This window comes from Micromesistius poutassou (genome assembly GCF_964030765.1).
Source record: "Micromesistius poutassou genome assembly, chromosome: 11".
NCBI classification, from domain to species: Eukaryota; Metazoa; Chordata; class Actinopteri; order Gadiformes; family Gadidae; genus Micromesistius; species Micromesistius poutassou.
Window position 1 is genome coordinate 2,393,078 of NC_140281.1, and position 17,367 is coordinate 2,410,444.

At 45.8% G+C, this 17,367-nt stretch overlaps 2 protein-coding genes across 2 annotated transcripts; both read right to left on the reverse strand.

The window, feature by feature from the left end:
* Nucleotides 1-278: 278 nt before the first annotated feature.
* cpb1 (carboxypeptidase B1 (tissue)) lies at nucleotides 279-6,097 on the reverse strand (the record flags this gene model as incomplete). The annotated part of the gene is made up of 11 exons (XM_084474992.1): nucleotides 279-534; nucleotides 918-1,002; nucleotides 2,270-2,472; nucleotides 2,713-2,803; nucleotides 2,924-3,034; nucleotides 3,455-3,559; nucleotides 3,906-4,007; nucleotides 4,347-4,440; nucleotides 4,802-4,926; nucleotides 5,286-5,361; nucleotides 6,033-6,097. 11 exons carry the CDS (start codon nucleotides 6,095-6,097, stop codon nucleotides 347-349), a joined length of 1,245 nt encoding a protein of 414 aa, XP_084331118.1. The 3' UTR covers nucleotides 279-346.
* A 313-nt stretch (nucleotides 6,098-6,410) lies between these two features.
* On the reverse strand, nucleotides 6,411-13,940 carry agtr1b (angiotensin II receptor, type 1b). The gene is made up of 2 exons (XM_084474873.1): nucleotides 13,853-13,940; nucleotides 6,411-8,487 (listed from the first exon to the last, which is right to left on the reverse strand). The coding sequence occupies exon 2, from the start codon at nucleotides 8,373-8,375 to the stop codon at nucleotides 7,281-7,283; it is 1,095 nt and encodes a 364-aa protein (XP_084330999.1). The 5' UTR covers nucleotides 8,376-8,487; nucleotides 13,853-13,940; the 3' UTR covers nucleotides 6,411-7,280.
* Between the last annotated feature and the right edge of the window lie 3,427 nt (nucleotides 13,941-17,367).

The window sequence follows — 17,367 nt, forward strand, 5'->3', positions numbered from 1 at the left end:
AATACCAACGATGTACACATACACATGCAGAACACATGCCAAATTATTCAGCAGGTAGGGATGGCTCATTGATTTTATTGTTTGCACTCATCCTGACATCCTGTCAAGCACAGTGAGAAAACATGGCGGGTGGTGCCCCCGTAACCATGGACACAGGGCTGGAGGAGGCGGGGTTTGGGTGGGTGGGTGGGTGGGTGGGTGGGTGTGGGGGGGGGGGAGGGGGCGGGTGCTGTGAGAGTGATGGGATTGAGGGAGGGGTTCTCTGGAAGAAAGGAGATAGAAGAGCTGGGTTGGCAGGGAGAGAGGGGAGAGGGGCTGGGTGGGTGTGGGTGGTGTGGTTCCTCTCCTAGTAGAGGTTCTTCTGCACATGGGCGGCGATGTACTTCACGGCCAGCATGGTCTCAAGGCAGGTGGGCTTAATCTGGGACGCTGGCAGCAGGAACCCGTAGCGGCCTGTGTCGCGCAGCTCGAAGGTGAACGAGTACTTCACCCCCATGTCGTACGCATAGTCGTCCGAGCCGCCGGCCGCAGGGTCTGACCGGGGAGAAAAGCAGTGTTAATGATACTGACGATGATGCTAATGATGATCACACTCATAATAACAGTAATAATATAAAGAATATGCTTATATAAAGGATAACACTAATCTGCTACTATTAATGATAATAAAATACTTAACTATTTTATTTTACTCGTACTAAAGGAAGGAGGAATACTGCTTAATATTAAGGTAACAATGTGGTTTAGTAGATCACTGTCAAAGGTAGATTGGGTATCCCTTTACAATCAGCCATGTCTATTATGAAGCCAGTCATAGAACTGGAACATAGAACATAGAACTCTGTTCTCGCGGCGGGGCGATGTGTGCTGCTGTGGAGTGTATAGAGGGATGGCTCTTCTTGTGGTTGTATACTCACAGATGGTAGCAGCTCCGGGGCCGCTGGTGTAGCGAGTACCGTACAGACTCTGCAGGGCGGACGAGGCGCCCGTAGCCACCTTCAGCTGCACATGGAGGAGGTCAGTAAACAAAGCGTCAACACTGGAAACATTGACATCCAGCCACTTACTGAGAGTGAGACTGGAAACGATAAAAACAGACAATCAAAAATGGATCAAATGTACAGAAACCAGTCATGAAAAGAAACCACCATGTCTAGAACCAGACATATTTAGTCCTCTGTTCATTGTTTTGGGATTTTTCTTTTTAATGATTTATACGTGTTTTAAATCTAAAGAGGAGAAAACATCAAATTGTTCCATATTCTGGTTGTTCTGTCCTCTGGTTGTGGGACTTAAACAAAAGGGCAGAGGGACTGGGAGGGCTGTGTTTTGGTACATACTCATAGACTGAGTACCCCCAGCCCGTTCTGCCGGCGATTTGAATGGGCCCCTCTATGAAGATAACATTTAATATCATGTCAAGAGGCTTGACATCGTATTACTAAAACCAATAAATAACCAAGCATGAATATATGATGCCAGGTGATGTATAATTTGGTTTCAAACATAAGAGACAACGTACACACATTGTACTAATCTTTCTCATCTTGAGCCTGAAGTGCACAAAGCATATGAAAATATGTTCCATCTGCCGATATTAAAATCAATAGCAGAGAGAAAGCAGAAGCCGCGTGTTGAAAGGAAATGAACTGGCACAGACAAAAGGCTCAAACAGGAAATAGCAAAGCTGGATAGAGAGGGTCGGTTATGAAACACTCCTGGAGTTATTTTGTTCTGTAAAACATTGAGGTTGAAGTGACTGACAGAGAGAGAGAGACGGTGAGAGTTTGAGCAGAGGTGTGAATGTTAAGCGCTGTCCTGACCCCCCGTTGAGTGGTAAGAGAGAGCCCCCTATATGCTTCCTATGAGGAAGGGGGTGGGCTGGGGGTGTCACATGATCAAGAGTCAAGAAGTAAATGATTTGGAGTGGCAGAAATTCCAGAGATCAGTGTGATAATGGGACCGACGGGTGGTCCCACGGGGGAGGAAGCTCTCACATACACATTTAATGATTTACTGGAATTGCATCCTGTAAATACATGACAAGGGTTTGATCATATGAAAAGCAATAGGCTCTTGGCAGATCAATAGAGCGGATTTACACTGTGCATAATGGCATTGATACAGAAAGTGAAAAATATCAGAAATAATCAAGCATCTTTATAGCAAGTGCCATGCTGGACGACACTAACCATGTGGTTCCTAGTCTGCCTTATTGTGTGTGCATGAATGTGACTTCAGTCGGTTTGAGAAGGAGTCGGTGACTGACCAGCTCACTGTGGTCTGCGGCCAGGTCGTAGGTGTAGGAGTAAGGGAAGAGCAGGAGCTGGGAGTAGGAGTGGATGGTCAGGTAGGCCTTGATGTCAGCTTTGTTCCTGCGGAGGAAGTTGGCCACGTTCTTGACCTCCACCTCAGACTCGACCTTGGAGCCACAGAAGGTTTCACTGCAGGGGTTGCTGGAGGCTCCGGTTGCTATGGGGAGGAACCCAGCAAGCAGAGATGTCATGTGGGAGAAGAGAAATACTGAAACAATCTGAAATACTGCGAAAAGCAATTCAGGTTTCCATTACCGTTGGAAACTAAAAGTATTTTTCAACACGCGTGTTTTTACTCTACCAACAAGTCGATAAAAATGTAGAGACTGCTCTCCCCTCGCCCTAAATAACCAAACAAACCAACGTCCACATAACCTCTCACAGACGGCTGACTTACTGCACCAGCCTGCGTTCCAGTTCCTGTTGGGGTCTGTCCCGATGCAGCTGGTTCCAGAGTTCCTGGAACGGGTCTTCCTCCACATCCTGTTCTACAAGGTCCCAAAAGGCTGAACTTTACTCTCATGTAACTTTATGTATGTCAAGTAAACAGAACACATTGAGTGGGAGTCCGTTGGACGAAGAGGTATTTGGAGACTTGTTGAACTTACACTCTTGTGGGTGTAGTCGTAGCCGTCGATGTTGAAGACGGGCAGGACGTACACGTCCATCTGGTCCAGCAGGCTGGTCATTTGGGAGTCACTTCCGTAGGTGGACAGGGCCTGGGAAAGATAAAGATCGGAAGCAGTTTTAGGGAGGAGGGAAGACCCATAAAGTTCTCAGCCGAAATGTTTTCCATGACTGTTGGAGTGTGCAGTATTGGGGGCTCAGCCCCAACAACCACCAGACCTCCACTACCCAAAGGTGGACTGTCCTGAAGCGGGGTCGAGTTCAACTACAAATGCTGTTGGACGTCCGTCAAACAACCTCCTGCATATGTACCTCATTGCGGCTGCAACTTTGTGCTTTTTTATTTTTCTATTGGTATTGGTATCTGGCAAATCCGTGTCCATTTGTTTGTCGATTTGACTGTCTAGAGTTACAGGCATATGTTTAATGTATGCACTCAACCTCCTGGATGTGTTATCATATGGGCGGATGAAGGGCACGAGGTATGGGTGGTGCTGTTGTTTTAGTCCTACCTCTTTGACGAACCACTGGCAGAAAGCAGGAGAGATCCACTCTCTGGCGTGGATGCCACAGTCCATGAAGATGGCGGGCTTGGTGACACTGGACTTCTTGCCAAGCTGTTCCAAGAGACATAGGAGATTCAGGTTCATCAGTTTGCTAATGGGAGTTAGGTGGGTTCAAACAGTCTCAAACACACTCTTGATAACCGGTGGTTATTTTCCATGATGGATTAGAAATGTTTTAAATAGTCAAAGTCTGGTGATCTATTCAGGGTGGTTGCGTTTAAGTTTGAAAGGGGTCATGCGTTATGGGGTTGAGGAAGTGAACGGCAAGATGAGGATCTGGGTGAAAGCAAGGCCTCATGGGTATTGCCTCCTATGGGAAAAGCCTCTATAGTTATAGTTGTACCCCTCTACCCCCACCCCAGTGGCTACAGTAAATATCTGTAAATATCGAACACACCTTGAGGAGCGTCATGGGGCGTCCCTCGTAGGTGCTGCCGATCGACTGCTTGCTGATCAGCGCAGGGTTGGAGGTTGAGATGGCGGCAATCCAAGACTGGACCTAAAATGGAGATTGCGGCATCAAAAGATTTAATTAGATTATCACATCAGATATCAGAGGAACAAAGAGGAACCAAAACGGTGCTGTGAGATCTACATATCACAATTATCATATCTTATCTATTAGATAAGATAAGGTATGAAGTACTTTATTAATCCCAGATGGGAAATGAAGGTGTCACAGTAGCGATGTAGTAGACGACAATTAATAACAATAAACATAAATTCTTTAGAATATGCAAGAAAATGCAAAAAAAATCTATATAACACAATATGAGGATTAGAAATGTCATGTCACTGCAGAATGTAAAACCAGTGGTGTGATGGGGCCATGTCTTACCTTGTCCCAGGTGTTGTAATTGGTATAGCTGTGGGTCCTGGGAGTAGGGCCGGTTTGGGCGTCGATGCTGGCCTGGAGGTCCTCGATCAGCACCCTGAGGGCCACACGGCACCACAGAGAGTCCTCAATGTCCACAGTCTACCTGTACTGCAGGCATCCTTGAGCAAGAGGCCTTTCCCCAATCTGCTGCTGCCTGATGTATTTGAATGAATGGCAGCCTGTGTTTCTTTGGATAAAAATGCTGGCGAAATACCGAAATGATGCAAGCAAATGACAAATCTTTTTTGAGTATATCCTAGATTACGACCTGATGCAGATCCACTACAGCATTTAAACTGAAAAAGGAATGCTTTCCTCAGCACGCTTTAGGAATGCATTGGCAAGCAAAATGAGGATTAGGATTCCTTCATTTTGTGTGGAAATGAGAGGGGATGTCACGCAACACCCTGCCTTACTCGGTCTCCATGTCGCTCTGCTGCAGCATGGTGCTGACCAGATCCAGGTAGGCCGCCGGCACGTGGATGTCCACGTCAATGTCGATGGTCACCAGCTCAGCGCTGTCGGGGCTCCAAAAGTCCACCTGCAGGGGGCGCCACAGGCCAACACTTGAACACAAAAAACAGACTCTCCGAAAGCCAAATGTCAAAAGAAGCAGGTAAGACCTTTTAAGTGTATGATTCAGGTATACCTTTTATTTTTATTTTTATGGAGCTACCTTGAAAAAAGGACCAGATACGTATTATGTCTACAATGAGGTAAGAAAAAAATGGAGGGAGAATTGGCCTGTCTGTGTCTGTGAAAGTTGTGAACAAATTGTGCGGATGACCTGAGAAAATGGATCCAATTTAGCCTACATCACCTTTAGCGAGCCAATTTATCCCCTGTGCAGAGTGAGAATCTCACGCTAAGGTAAGGCATGGTGTGAAGAGATGGCCCTACCTCGATGCTGGCAGCCAGCTCCCTAATGAGGACCACATGTTCGTCGATCACAGGCTTCAGGCGCAGCACCTTCTCCCTGGTAGAAAGAAAATAAAAAGGATGCTATATGCTGAGATGAACCAGTACAATATGTACTTTTGAGATGCCATTATTTCACACACACATTTAAGATATTAATACAATTCGGTATTGAGGCAAGTCGACAATTCCTGGCTTTATTTTAAGAATTATTTATGCCCCAAACATTCCTCATAAAACCATTTTGCATTTGCTGCTATGCCATGTTATCGTGTTATCTTTCGGGTATTAATCGACTTTTCCTAACACAGTATTGGCATTATCATGAGCTATGTTATAGATTATCTATGTAGCAACTCCACTGTGTAGATCTTAAAACCTTTTTTTTGTGCAAATAATAGTAAAAATGCTACCTTACCCTATATGTATGTAGCTATACCTTACCCTAACCCTATTTTTATATTTACCTAGACCCTACCCTAACCATATATTTATACTTAGATTTTCCCTAACCCTATATTTCAATTTACCTAGACCGTACACTAACCCTATATGTATATTTACCTAGACCTTACCTATTATGAGAAAAAAAAAAATAGTACCTACGATAAAATTAAGCTGTAGTTAGTTGTCAGAGAGGAATATTATCACAGTACATATTCTTCCCTAATTTCCATTCCATAATCTTATCACAAATGATTTTACTCAATGAACAATTTGAAATGTTACCCCTCAAAGCGTGTGACCTCGGCCAGGGCCAATGCCACCAATCCAAACAGCAGGAAGACCTTCATCTTTGCACAGTGTAGCCGGGGCAGAATCCTGACCACTCTTATAGTCCCCGTCCCTGTGTCCGTCCCCCGATCCTAATCAGCGATGATCTTCTCCCCAGGGAATATCCTGCACACCTGCATGTGTTATTCAAAGGACTTGGTGGCACCAAAGAGATGCTTACTCAATGATTAACCAATAGTTTCCGTGTGTGAACCAAGGTCACCTATTTTTGAATGACAGCTCAGAGAATACGTCCACAGAATGTGTTGTTGATGTAGCCAGCGCTTCACCACCAGGTCTTGTACATTTATTTACCTTTTATTTATATTTTCATATATTCACAAACTGTACAATCACAAAAGAGTACAAAAAAAATAATATCAACACTGTAGCGTCAACATTGAACATGTTTAAATACAACAAAGTACAACCACCACAGATATGGCCAACAAACCACTCCTACCTGGAGTGCTTGTGCTATACAGTCTATTTCTCCACAACTTCCGGAACACCGTAAGTCAAATCTCCGTATGCAACGTACACCTACACTTCAACACTGCCACCGGGAGCACAGAATATTGAACATAAACATAAAGCACATAAACATATTCCCTCATCATAGCAACATAGATCATTTCCACCCGATTGTATTGTGCTTCCAATTTGTTGGAGCACAAAGCAACAGTGAGCCTGTGGACTTTCATGTCCATACTTGCATGCATTTGACCATTAAAGGCACATAGAACCTAGCATTGGGTATAACGTCAAATCAACACCACTCCGGCGAGATTGACATGGTGAAACCTTGCAGTATACAGTATACAAACCATGCTATATGTATTTCTAGTGCTCATTTTGAACTACTGGACAATGAAGTAACTTTCTCACTTGTATGCTGGCACGTTAGCTGTTTATATGAGTAGGACAGCAACAATATATTAGCCAGTGTAAGTCTGGCTGACATTTTATTTTTCGCTTTTTATAAATAATGATTGTGGCCGCACACCCAGTGCTATGTACGGTTAATTAGGTATGCTGGAATGACGTCATATAGAATATACAGAAACACAGCATGCAACATCTGTGGCCTTGTCTTCTCCTGGAGTTTCAGTGCTTTGGTAATACAGTTGGGGTGTTTTCCTTACAAGCATCGCATTCCGCCCGAGCAGGGAGGCGCAGTCCGTCCTCGCTCCTGTCCCGTCCTCACTTCCTGTCGGTGGACTCTGTCTTGCTCTTGGTGGTCAGGCTCAGAGCCTCACTGGCGCGGTAGGACAGCGCGCTCATCTTGGAGCTGATGCTGGGGTGGGGGACGGGGATCCCGCGCTGCGTGCAGCACAGCAGCCGCAGCAGGTTCTTGCGGAAGTTGGCCCCCACGAAGCCGTACACGATGGGGTTGGCGCAGCTGTTGAAGTAGGCGATGCAGATGGTGAAGGGCATGGCCGTGTCGATGATATCCTCGATGGCGCAGTTTTTCAGCACCTTCATCTGGAGCAGCACCTGCAGGAAGTGAAACACCTGGTGCGGCGCCCAGCACAGGAAGAAGGCCAGGACGGCGGCGGCCAGCATGCGCAGCACCTCGTCGTCCCGGGAACGCACGCTCTTCTGGATGTGCCGGGACCTCAGCAGCGCCCGACCAATCAGGCAGTAGCAGGTGATGATGATGAGGAAGGGCACCAAGAAGCCCAGCAGGCTCTTCATCAGGCTGATGGCCAGCAGCAGGTTGTCCGGCCTCGGGTCGTCCGCGGTGTGCAGGATGCCGCACACCGTGGTCGCGTTGGCGATCATGTACACCTCCCGGGTCAGGGCGGTGGGCACGCTGAGCACAAAGGCAAAGATCCACACCAGCACGCAGCTGATGCGCGCGTAGCCCACCGAGCGGTAGCGCCGCGAGCACACCGGGTGCACGATGGCCAGGTAGCGGTCGATGCTCAGGGCGGTGAGGAAGAAGATGCTGGTGTACAGGTTGAAGATGACCAGCCCGGCGCAGGCCTTGCACAGGAAGCTGCCGAAGGGCCAGTAGTAGCCGGTGGCGGTGAAGGTGGCCCACATGGGCAGGGTGATGAGGAAGGTGAGGTCGGAGATAGCCAGGTTGAGCACAAAGACGTTGGCCACCGTCTTGAGCCTCATGTAGCGGTAGATGACCGCCACCACCATGCTGTTGCCCACCACACCGATGACGAAGATGAAGCCGTACACCACAGGCACCAGGGTGTAGATGAACCTGTGGCGCCCGGACATGTTACAGGTCACCTCTATCTCCTCGGAGGAGGCCGGTGCCGTCATGTTCGCCATTTCCATCGCTTGGCGTCGGGCTCTGGGGGCCGATAAATACCACGGGGGGGGGGCCCGTCAGCGGGGGGTTGTCTGTCTGTGACTGATACGGGCCTCGGGCGAAAGGCCTCGGCAAGTCCTAGGAAAGAAAAACACAACAAAAAAAGAAAAATGTCAGCGACAGTCAAGGGGGAGAGCCATGGTTACTGCCGGCACAGGCCATAAACGTTAATTCACATGCGGCCCCTTGAAAGTGCTTCCCCCTATGCCAGCTCATTATGGACCCGCACATTAAAACCTATTGTGACACTTAGCTTTATTCATATAACATAAGAAGCCCTCGGAAGAACAGATGCTGTATGTTATTCAATATTCCACTTTAGCTCCTTTTAAATATTATATAGACAGTCAGCATTGTTACTTCTTCCCCTTTGAAATGGCCCTTCGCTAATGAATGGGGACAGTAAAAATGTACAGCGTTGGCATCAAATAGCTGTCCATCTGGGCGAAGCGTGGGCACCCGGAAGGAGAACATTTACGCTGCGCGTTACGACCTGCGCTAATGAACACTGTGCGGCAAAGTACGTGCTCAAATAGCAACGCCATTAAACTTGGAAGCACCGACGGGCGGGGGGGGAAACGGGCTCCGGCTCCAGTCGCTGTAAAAGACATGTCACGATCCAAGCCCTCGGTGTGCTAAGATACGCAGCATGTGAACTTCTAATCAGCGCACACCTAAACAAACAGGCCAGCGGGGAGGCGGCGGCGGCGGCGGCGGCGGCTCCGTCGAAACTTCTCTCGGTGAGAAAAGCCCAACCTGCACGCTGTGGAAAATGAGCCCTGGGGATCGTTGACTTCTGTCTCTCGGTGTGCTTTGTTTGTGGAGAAGGCAGAACGCACGACTAGGAGATAAAAATGAATTCTGCCCCTTATTTCAGTGCTGTTACATTTTAGATAATGGCTTAGTGTGAGGCAATTAGTTGCGCCATTTGTTTTGTATTTTTCTTTCGAATATTGCCACAAGCCTAATATAGGATACCACTCAGGGAGCTTTCTATTTATATTGCTATATATTCTGTTATATTATACCATAGCTATTATTATACATTACAATATTACCGTGGTACTTTTACATTAAACTATTAAAGTCTGAAAATTAACATCATTCAAACATTTTAATTAGTAGGGTTGTATGATTCTAGGATGTTCAGCTCCCAGCCTGGGTTCTACATTTGATATATAAAAGGACAAGTTACTAAAAAGTAAATAACTTGAAATTTATATTAGGATGAGTATTACTTATATACATGTATAAATACATGCAAGTAATGTACAACAAAGTATATGGTTCATAAACATTTGAATGAAAATTATTGTACAATGTACAAATAATATATCTAGCCTACAATACCACCAACAACCATAACTGTTATTGAGATATTTATTATTGCTATTTATTATTATTATTCTGACTTGTTAGAATAAACAAACTGGAATCCAAATGCAGCCTCCATTTTGCCACAAGATGGCATTCTAGTATAGAACCGTTTGCCCCACAGCCCGGGTCCCTCCGGTACAACCTGCTGACATGTAACATGTAGAATTATGTACTAACCGCGATCCTGATGTGGACCTGGAAGAACCACTTCTACAAATAATCAAATAGCATTTGTTGGCTTGGTTCAATGCAAATCACACCAGATAAATGTACAGTAATGTTACTCTTCATAGACGGTTATACAGTATGTATTTATATATATATATATAATTAGTATATGTTACACTATATTTAGTGTAACATAATATCAACCAGATGACATTCAGAATATGAACATATTCTGAATATATTCTGGTTGATATTAAGAAAATATGCATGATTGTAATATTCAATTTAATTATTAGGAATTTTGAATAAAAGGAAGTTCAAATATACTTCAGGAGACCTACTTCAACTCTGAGTCAATAATCGACCTTATTCCGGTGGACCTCTGAGCATTCCTACTAGCGCTAGAGCAACAACCATATCAGTTGCAGACGTGTGGAGAAATAAAAATAAAAAAGAAATAAAATCTTGACAAAACATTCCTGCTGCAACTGTGACGTCTCCTCTTCACTGGAGGAGACACAACTGCATTAGACGTCAAACGCACAATAGTACTGAACGCTGCACTCTAACCCGTGTGTACCTCCAGAAACAGGTTTGTTGTTTCTGTAGTTTGGTGGACCGTGTGGACGCCAAGGCGGACAGAATAATAGAATATATCTGGGTCTGCTCGACAAAATCTCACACAGATTCTTTGTAAAAAAGCAGGCCGCAAAACAAATGAAATCTGCCCCTTGAGAGCCGTTACGTTTAAGAGAATTGCTTAATGTGTGGCAATCAGTTGCGCCATTTATTTTGTATTTTTCTTTTGAATATCGCCACAAGCCTAATATGGATAACACTAATATGGATAACATTGCCACAAGCCTAATATGGATAACACCTAATATGGATTCACACATTTTTCGTGTCACTAACGACTATAGTCAACTGCAGCCCTTTCAATGTGAGTTCTAAAAGCAGACAACAACCAATCACACTCATGAGTTCACAATTGAATTAAAGAATACCACCATATAAGGACATTCTGTAATTAACATGCACCGGACGCCCTCTGTATCGTCAGGGCTAGCCTCCCTGACCGGCAGAACTTTTCCATGAGGCAGATGCACAAGGTGTGTTTGTTTTTGTTAGTACGTGCGCATGAGGGGGGGTGGGGACACCACTCCGCACATAGAGAGCACACAGCCATTGCTCTCTATATGTATAAAGTATCATAGCCATCCTAATGTAAATGAGCGTAATAAAAGGTGGGTCCTGAGCGGACGAAGGCTGATTTAGTGCAGCGTGTGGCCCTTGAGTCGGCCGAGGGACAGCGCACCGCATAACAGAGGGGCCGCCATAAAGCCTGGGTGATGACAGACAGGAAGGCATATATCCACTTTACTTTCATTCCCCGCGGTCGGTAAACATGAAAGGTCCCCAAAGTGAGACAACACCGGACGCATCATGACGCCAGTGACAACGACATCCTAACAGCAAATAGGATTTCGGAAATATACAGCGACCCGGGGCTGACCTTAAGACGACCCCAACATGAACTGGGACTTGGTCCACTATGGACGACATTCCGTTCCCATTGGCGATTGGAGGGGCATATTTCCAAAAAGTAAAAACAGAGCTTTTTGGAGAGCATGGGAGGTTCATGGCAGGCTTAAACCGTTTTGGCGAAAGTCCTGAAATTGAGTGAATCGGGGGTTAGAATGTGAGTGGATTTCAAAGCCTGGTTCCCATCAACACAGCTATCTGAGGGCCACTCTTTTATTTTATACGCCGACATGAGCACCACCATCTGGCTGGCAAAAGAGGCAATGGCCAAAAAAAAAAGAAGTCAATCTGGTGGAGTTAATGATTTATATTGAGAACCACTTTCATCTTACTGGCAGGCACACCACCACCACCACCCTTATGCACACTATCAAACAATGATCACCTCTTGTTTAGCACTGACTCTCTCTCTCTCTCTCTCTCTCTCTCTTTCTCACCCTCACTCTCTTTGTGTGTGTGTCTCTCCCTCTCTTTTCACACTATTCCTTCCTTTCCTCATCACGCGTTACTTTGCTTAGAAAATATAAGCCACACTAACCCCACGTTCAATATTTTGACTGGTATCATCTGAATGAATATAAATATATACATGGCTATATGCAACACTTAGTTGCATGCATGCCTGGTGTTCAAATTCTACGGTGATTTGAATTTGAATTGAATTCCTGGCTCCCTTTCCTCCTTGTCTTATCTTAGAGCAGTCTCTCTGAAGAGTTGCTCAACCTGTAGGCCTTTGGAAGACAATAGGATCAGCCAAGCACTAGCTCTCCTGTGCAGCAGCATAATTGGCTGTATAACGCAAAACACATGTGTGGCCGTGTTATGCAACATCACAAAACGGTCATATATAGACTTCCATATACAAGTGGTGTATATTTATATAGTATAGGTATATAAAACAGACATGTGTTACAAAGTTTAGCTTAGAGTTACCCTGGGTTCGCTGGAAGGAGAATAAGTGGACATGAAAGCTATTTATTCACATACATAGACAAGTGCTTGTATATGGAAAGAGAGCGAGATACCGGGAGACAGTGGGAGAGAGACATAGAAATATGGTGAGAAAGAGATGGAGCCGGTGAGAGAGAGATGGACTGAAATAGAGGGGGGCGGGGTACACTGAGGGAGAGAGGGACAGTGAGAGAGAAAGAGAGGGGGAGAGATTCCCAGCGGACGGGCTGCAGGACACGGGTTAATGGATGTATTGGCTTGAGAAACCACGTCTGCCTACTGCTGTTTATGTGACGTTTGACCCGTCCATGCAGTCCATGCCATCGCTTCCTGCGCTGTTTACTGTTAAGTGAAACCCCCCCGCTACTTCCCTTCACCCTGCCATGTCGCTGGCACCTTGTTCCCACTCGCTGTGCCGTGTCCACGAGAATGTTTGAGAATGAGCCGTGTCGCAACGCATACCAAAGCCCAAATAAAAGTGTCGGATGCTATAGTGTGTTTGAACATTTTGAGTAAATCTGAACACAGAACACTTAAGCCAACACTTAACAACACAGGAACCTTTTGAGTTCAAGTCGCTATACAGGACTTCTTCTCACTTTCCCCCCCCCATTGTCTTCGGTGTCATGCAGCCCAACAAATGTATATTCCGGACCTTTTGTAATTCCAACCCACACTTTCTCGCTTATCGCTTTCTTCATAAGCTTCCTCTTTCCTCCCTAATCCCTTGCTATTCTATATACAATTATCCCATTCTCTCTCTCTCTCACTCTCTCTCTCTCTCTCCCCCATCTTGGGAATCATTTCTTCCACACAGAGAGGGACAATGTTTGTCAGGAAGTGATCCCAGCCTTCCCTCTGGGTCAAGGGGGGGCTCCGTGGGTGAGGTGGGATGAGAGAATAGCTCTGGCTGGTTCACCCACTGTTTGGTCGTTTACTGTTTACTGTCCCTCTCTCCTTCCCTCTCTGTGTGCACTCACAACGTGTGACTCTCACCGAAGCAACAGGTGACACAAAGGATGCTGCTTGAAAAAAGTTGGGTTGATATAAATGGGAGAGGAATAAAAAATAAAAGCCAACTATTTGTAATAGTCCCAATTCATAGAATGAACATGTTTATCAATAAACAGAAAGATTCAGAGATATGCTGAAATATAACAAGCAACACCAAAAGAAAAGCAACCTTTTACGCAACCTACGGGGACTGCTAGATGGCTTCGGTTACCACGGCAAAACCTTTTAAAACATGTTTCAAATCAGTCCACCTCAGACACCCCTTCTCCGCTCCGCTTCGATGACCCTAACCCAGTCAAAGTAAACACAACCTTCAACAAATGGATTTTTTTTTAAAAGCAACGCAAAGTAAAAGGCTGAGGATGAACTGGTAAAAAGTGGTTCCTACCTGCAGTGGCTGGAAGCGGAGGGCTGTTGATGTTGGCGATAGAGGGAGATAAGCAGAGAGATAGAGAGGGAGACCGGCTCGCGGAGCCAGGGACTGACTCTGAGTCAACTTAACTTGAGGAGCCAGACAAGCAGGAACACTGGTGGACACACAAGCCATGCACTTGCTCGCTCACTCACTCACTCATGCGCACACACACACACACACACACACACACACACACACACACACACACACACACACACACACACACACACACACACACAAAGCCCCTCTCGGGTGCTCTCTTTCTCCCTCTAGTCGCAAAGAAACAAACAAACACACACACACACACACACACACACACACACACACACACACACACACACACTCGCTCTCTTTTGCTCTCTCTCACTCTCTTTTTCTTTAACACACTAACTCAGAGACACAACATTGGAGCATGTTACATTTTTTGCTCATTTTCAGCTGTTAGCTCAATGATTAATTGGAACATATGCAGACACACACAAACACTGTCTCTCTCTCACACAGACACACACTTGTATTATTGTGCTTAATCACAAACACAAGAACACATGCTATTGCACAATTTGCCCTCTTCTCCGTTTGTCTTTTCCCTCTCCCCATCCCCATGTGCTCTCTCTCTCTCTCTCTCTCTCTCTCTCTCTCTCTCTCTCTCTCTCTCTCTCTCTCTCTCTCTCTCTCTCTCTCTCTCCTTCAGCTATTTCTCTCGTAAAAAGTTATTCATTTTTTTCTTTGTCTGCCAGATTTTTTTGCCAACTACTCAGAGTGTAAAAATATGAACATTACGCAATCTCCAGCATCCATCCACAGGCGTTTAGAAAACATTAACAAAAACCAAGCGCACACATACACATACAAACAGAAATACCCACACACAAAATCACACAACAGCACAGTCTGTCCAGTGGTTCGGTTGTACCTGTCTTCACCCAACATTGATAGCTAGCCACCACAGACCTGACCCGGGGTGTGAAAAGTGTGTGTGTTTGTGTGTTGGGGGGCAGGACAGGGGAAGGGGCAGGTGGGGGATCAGGGTCTTGGAGTTGGGTTACCGATGGATACCCTGCATTGCCAAGCTTCCTAAGCACAGGCAAGTTTTCCATTGTCACCCCCAGCTGTCCCATCTTGGTGCTGTGTGTGTGTGTGTGTGTGTGTGTGTGTGTGTGTGTGTGTGTGTGTGTGTGTGTGTGTGTGTGTGTGTGCGCGCGTTCCACTCACATATACACATTCATGTTCTACTATGTATACGTGTGCGACAGAACAATCACTTGGCACCTAACACGCGTGACAATACTGGTGGGTGCATCCAGTCCACCACAATCTCCTAGTTCCGACTACACTAAGTTGTCTCTAAACAGCGCTCCATGCATCACTCATCGGCGGGGGAACAGGTGGGGAATGTGAAATCCCTGAAGAGTAAAAAATACATTTGATTTATGGACTAAATTGCAGCTAAATACGATGTGTCTATCACTGGAGGCTTAAGAACCAAACTGTCGTGGAAAAGCCTTGCCTCTATAATTAGCAACGGTAAACAATCATCGGTCACCACTGGAGTCTGAGGAGCTCTTTGTCCCTCCTTTGTCTTCCCGCCGGGTGACAGGTGCCGATACGGTGACCTACTTACCTCCAACCCTCGCCTAGATGTCCTGCACCAACAGAGATGGACATTGACGGATGAGGTAGCATTGGTTGTCACCCCCCCCCTAACCCCACCCATCTCCGGCTAAATCATTTGGCCACACCCGCCGAGGGTGCACGCCTCGCAGGTATTCGTCCCCAACCCCCCCCCCCCCCCGATCTTAGCTCCGAGGTCGTGGCATTAGGGCAAGTCTTGAGCTTCTCATCAAGAGGCAAGTCAGTTCCAAGTAGCAACTAGCTTCTTTCAGGTGCGTTAAGTTGACTAACAATGTTGGATGCGTTTGAGGTACCGTTGCTTCTCTGAAAAAATAAGTTTTTTCTTTCTATGGAAAGTTGAGAAATTAGATGAAGAAGTAGGAGCGAGATAGTGGGAGGCAACAAAAGACAAACAGAGAGGGAACCCATGAGAGAGAGAGAGAGAGAGAGAGAGAGAGAGAGAGAGAGAGAGACCTAGATGATTCCAGATAGCCAGATAGAGAGAGCCAGAACACGAGAGACAGTGTAAGAGAGAGAGCAAAAAGAGTGTGTGTGTGCGAGACAGAGAGAAAAATAATGAGAAACACTGAAAACAAAGTGAGACAGAACATGAGAGAGAGCGGAAGAGAGAACTAACAACAGATTAAGAGAGAGAGAGCGAGAGGAAGACTGAATGAGAGACACAGTGAGAGAGAGCAAGAGAATGAGAAACGGAAACGATGAGAGACAATGAGTGAGAGGGAGGGAGGTGGAGATGGAGAGAGTGATAGAGAGAAGGAGGGGAGCGCGTCAGCATATCAAGTTGTGACACACAGCAACAGTGCCATTTACACCTCTGGGGCTCTGCGATCGTCTGCCATTAAACCCTCAACTCTCCGTGGATGATAAGGATCCATCCATTAGGGACAAATGCAACAAAAACCTTATCACTCCTGAGAGATGGAACATCTTGTCACAGGCACCATGACCTGCACTTTGGTATCAACCAAATGATGTATCATGTCTTTGTGTAACTTTATTAGGAGTTAACCACGCTAGTCATCTCATCCCGGGGAGCACTTGTGGAAGTGAAAAGCAGGGCAGTTTGTATCAGGGCTGTGCATCTTCAAAACTACATTTCGCACACAAAAACAAATAAGTCAGAGCGAGGGGCACAGGATATTATTACAGCACTCCATAACACAACAGTGATTTACTAGTCTAGGCGGGACAGCAACAGATGGATTGAGATTTAACATGGAGATTTGGATGGTTCATTTGGTATATATATATATGTATATTCCCCTATAGGACTCTACAGATTGTCAAATGGAAATTGGCAGTTTGTTGTTTTGTTTGATTAGTTCTGCTAATGCAGCAACAAAAAAAGAGAATAAGCTGTGGCAGTTAAACAACTTTCTGCACTTTTAACCACTGTGACTGTGTATGCTGAGTGAGTAAAGGCCTCGACCAACAGGAAAGGGCTGGCTCTTGGTGTTGTTTCCCCCTGGAGGATGCCAGAGTGGGATCGCTGCCTGCTAATCAAATTACTCTGAACACGATTAGACGTGTTGTTCTCCTTTCACCCCCAGTAGAATGAATTGTTGACTTACTGGAGGTAATTACCGATGCACACATGGCGGGCTGCTGCAGGGAGGAGAAGCAGCCGTTTAAGAAAGCAGAACCCGAAAATGTCAAACAGTGGTCATGGCCACCTGGCGATGAAATACAACACCGTGTTAGATTGGTTGACCGTGAGTTTACTGTAGATGAGCGACTGACAGAGAGCCCCACCGCGTCACTTATCGCTATCGTAGTGATTGAAATACCGCCAATGTTTGTCATTCAATATCCAAAAACGTCAAGTACGTTGTTTTGTTAGTTATATTTCAACC

What these genes read in the sequence shown, in the direction of transcription:
- agtr1b (XM_084474873.1), bottom strand. Translation starts at nt 8,375, where the DNA reads ATGGAAATGGCGAACATGACGGCACCGGCCTCCTCCGAGGAGATAGAG.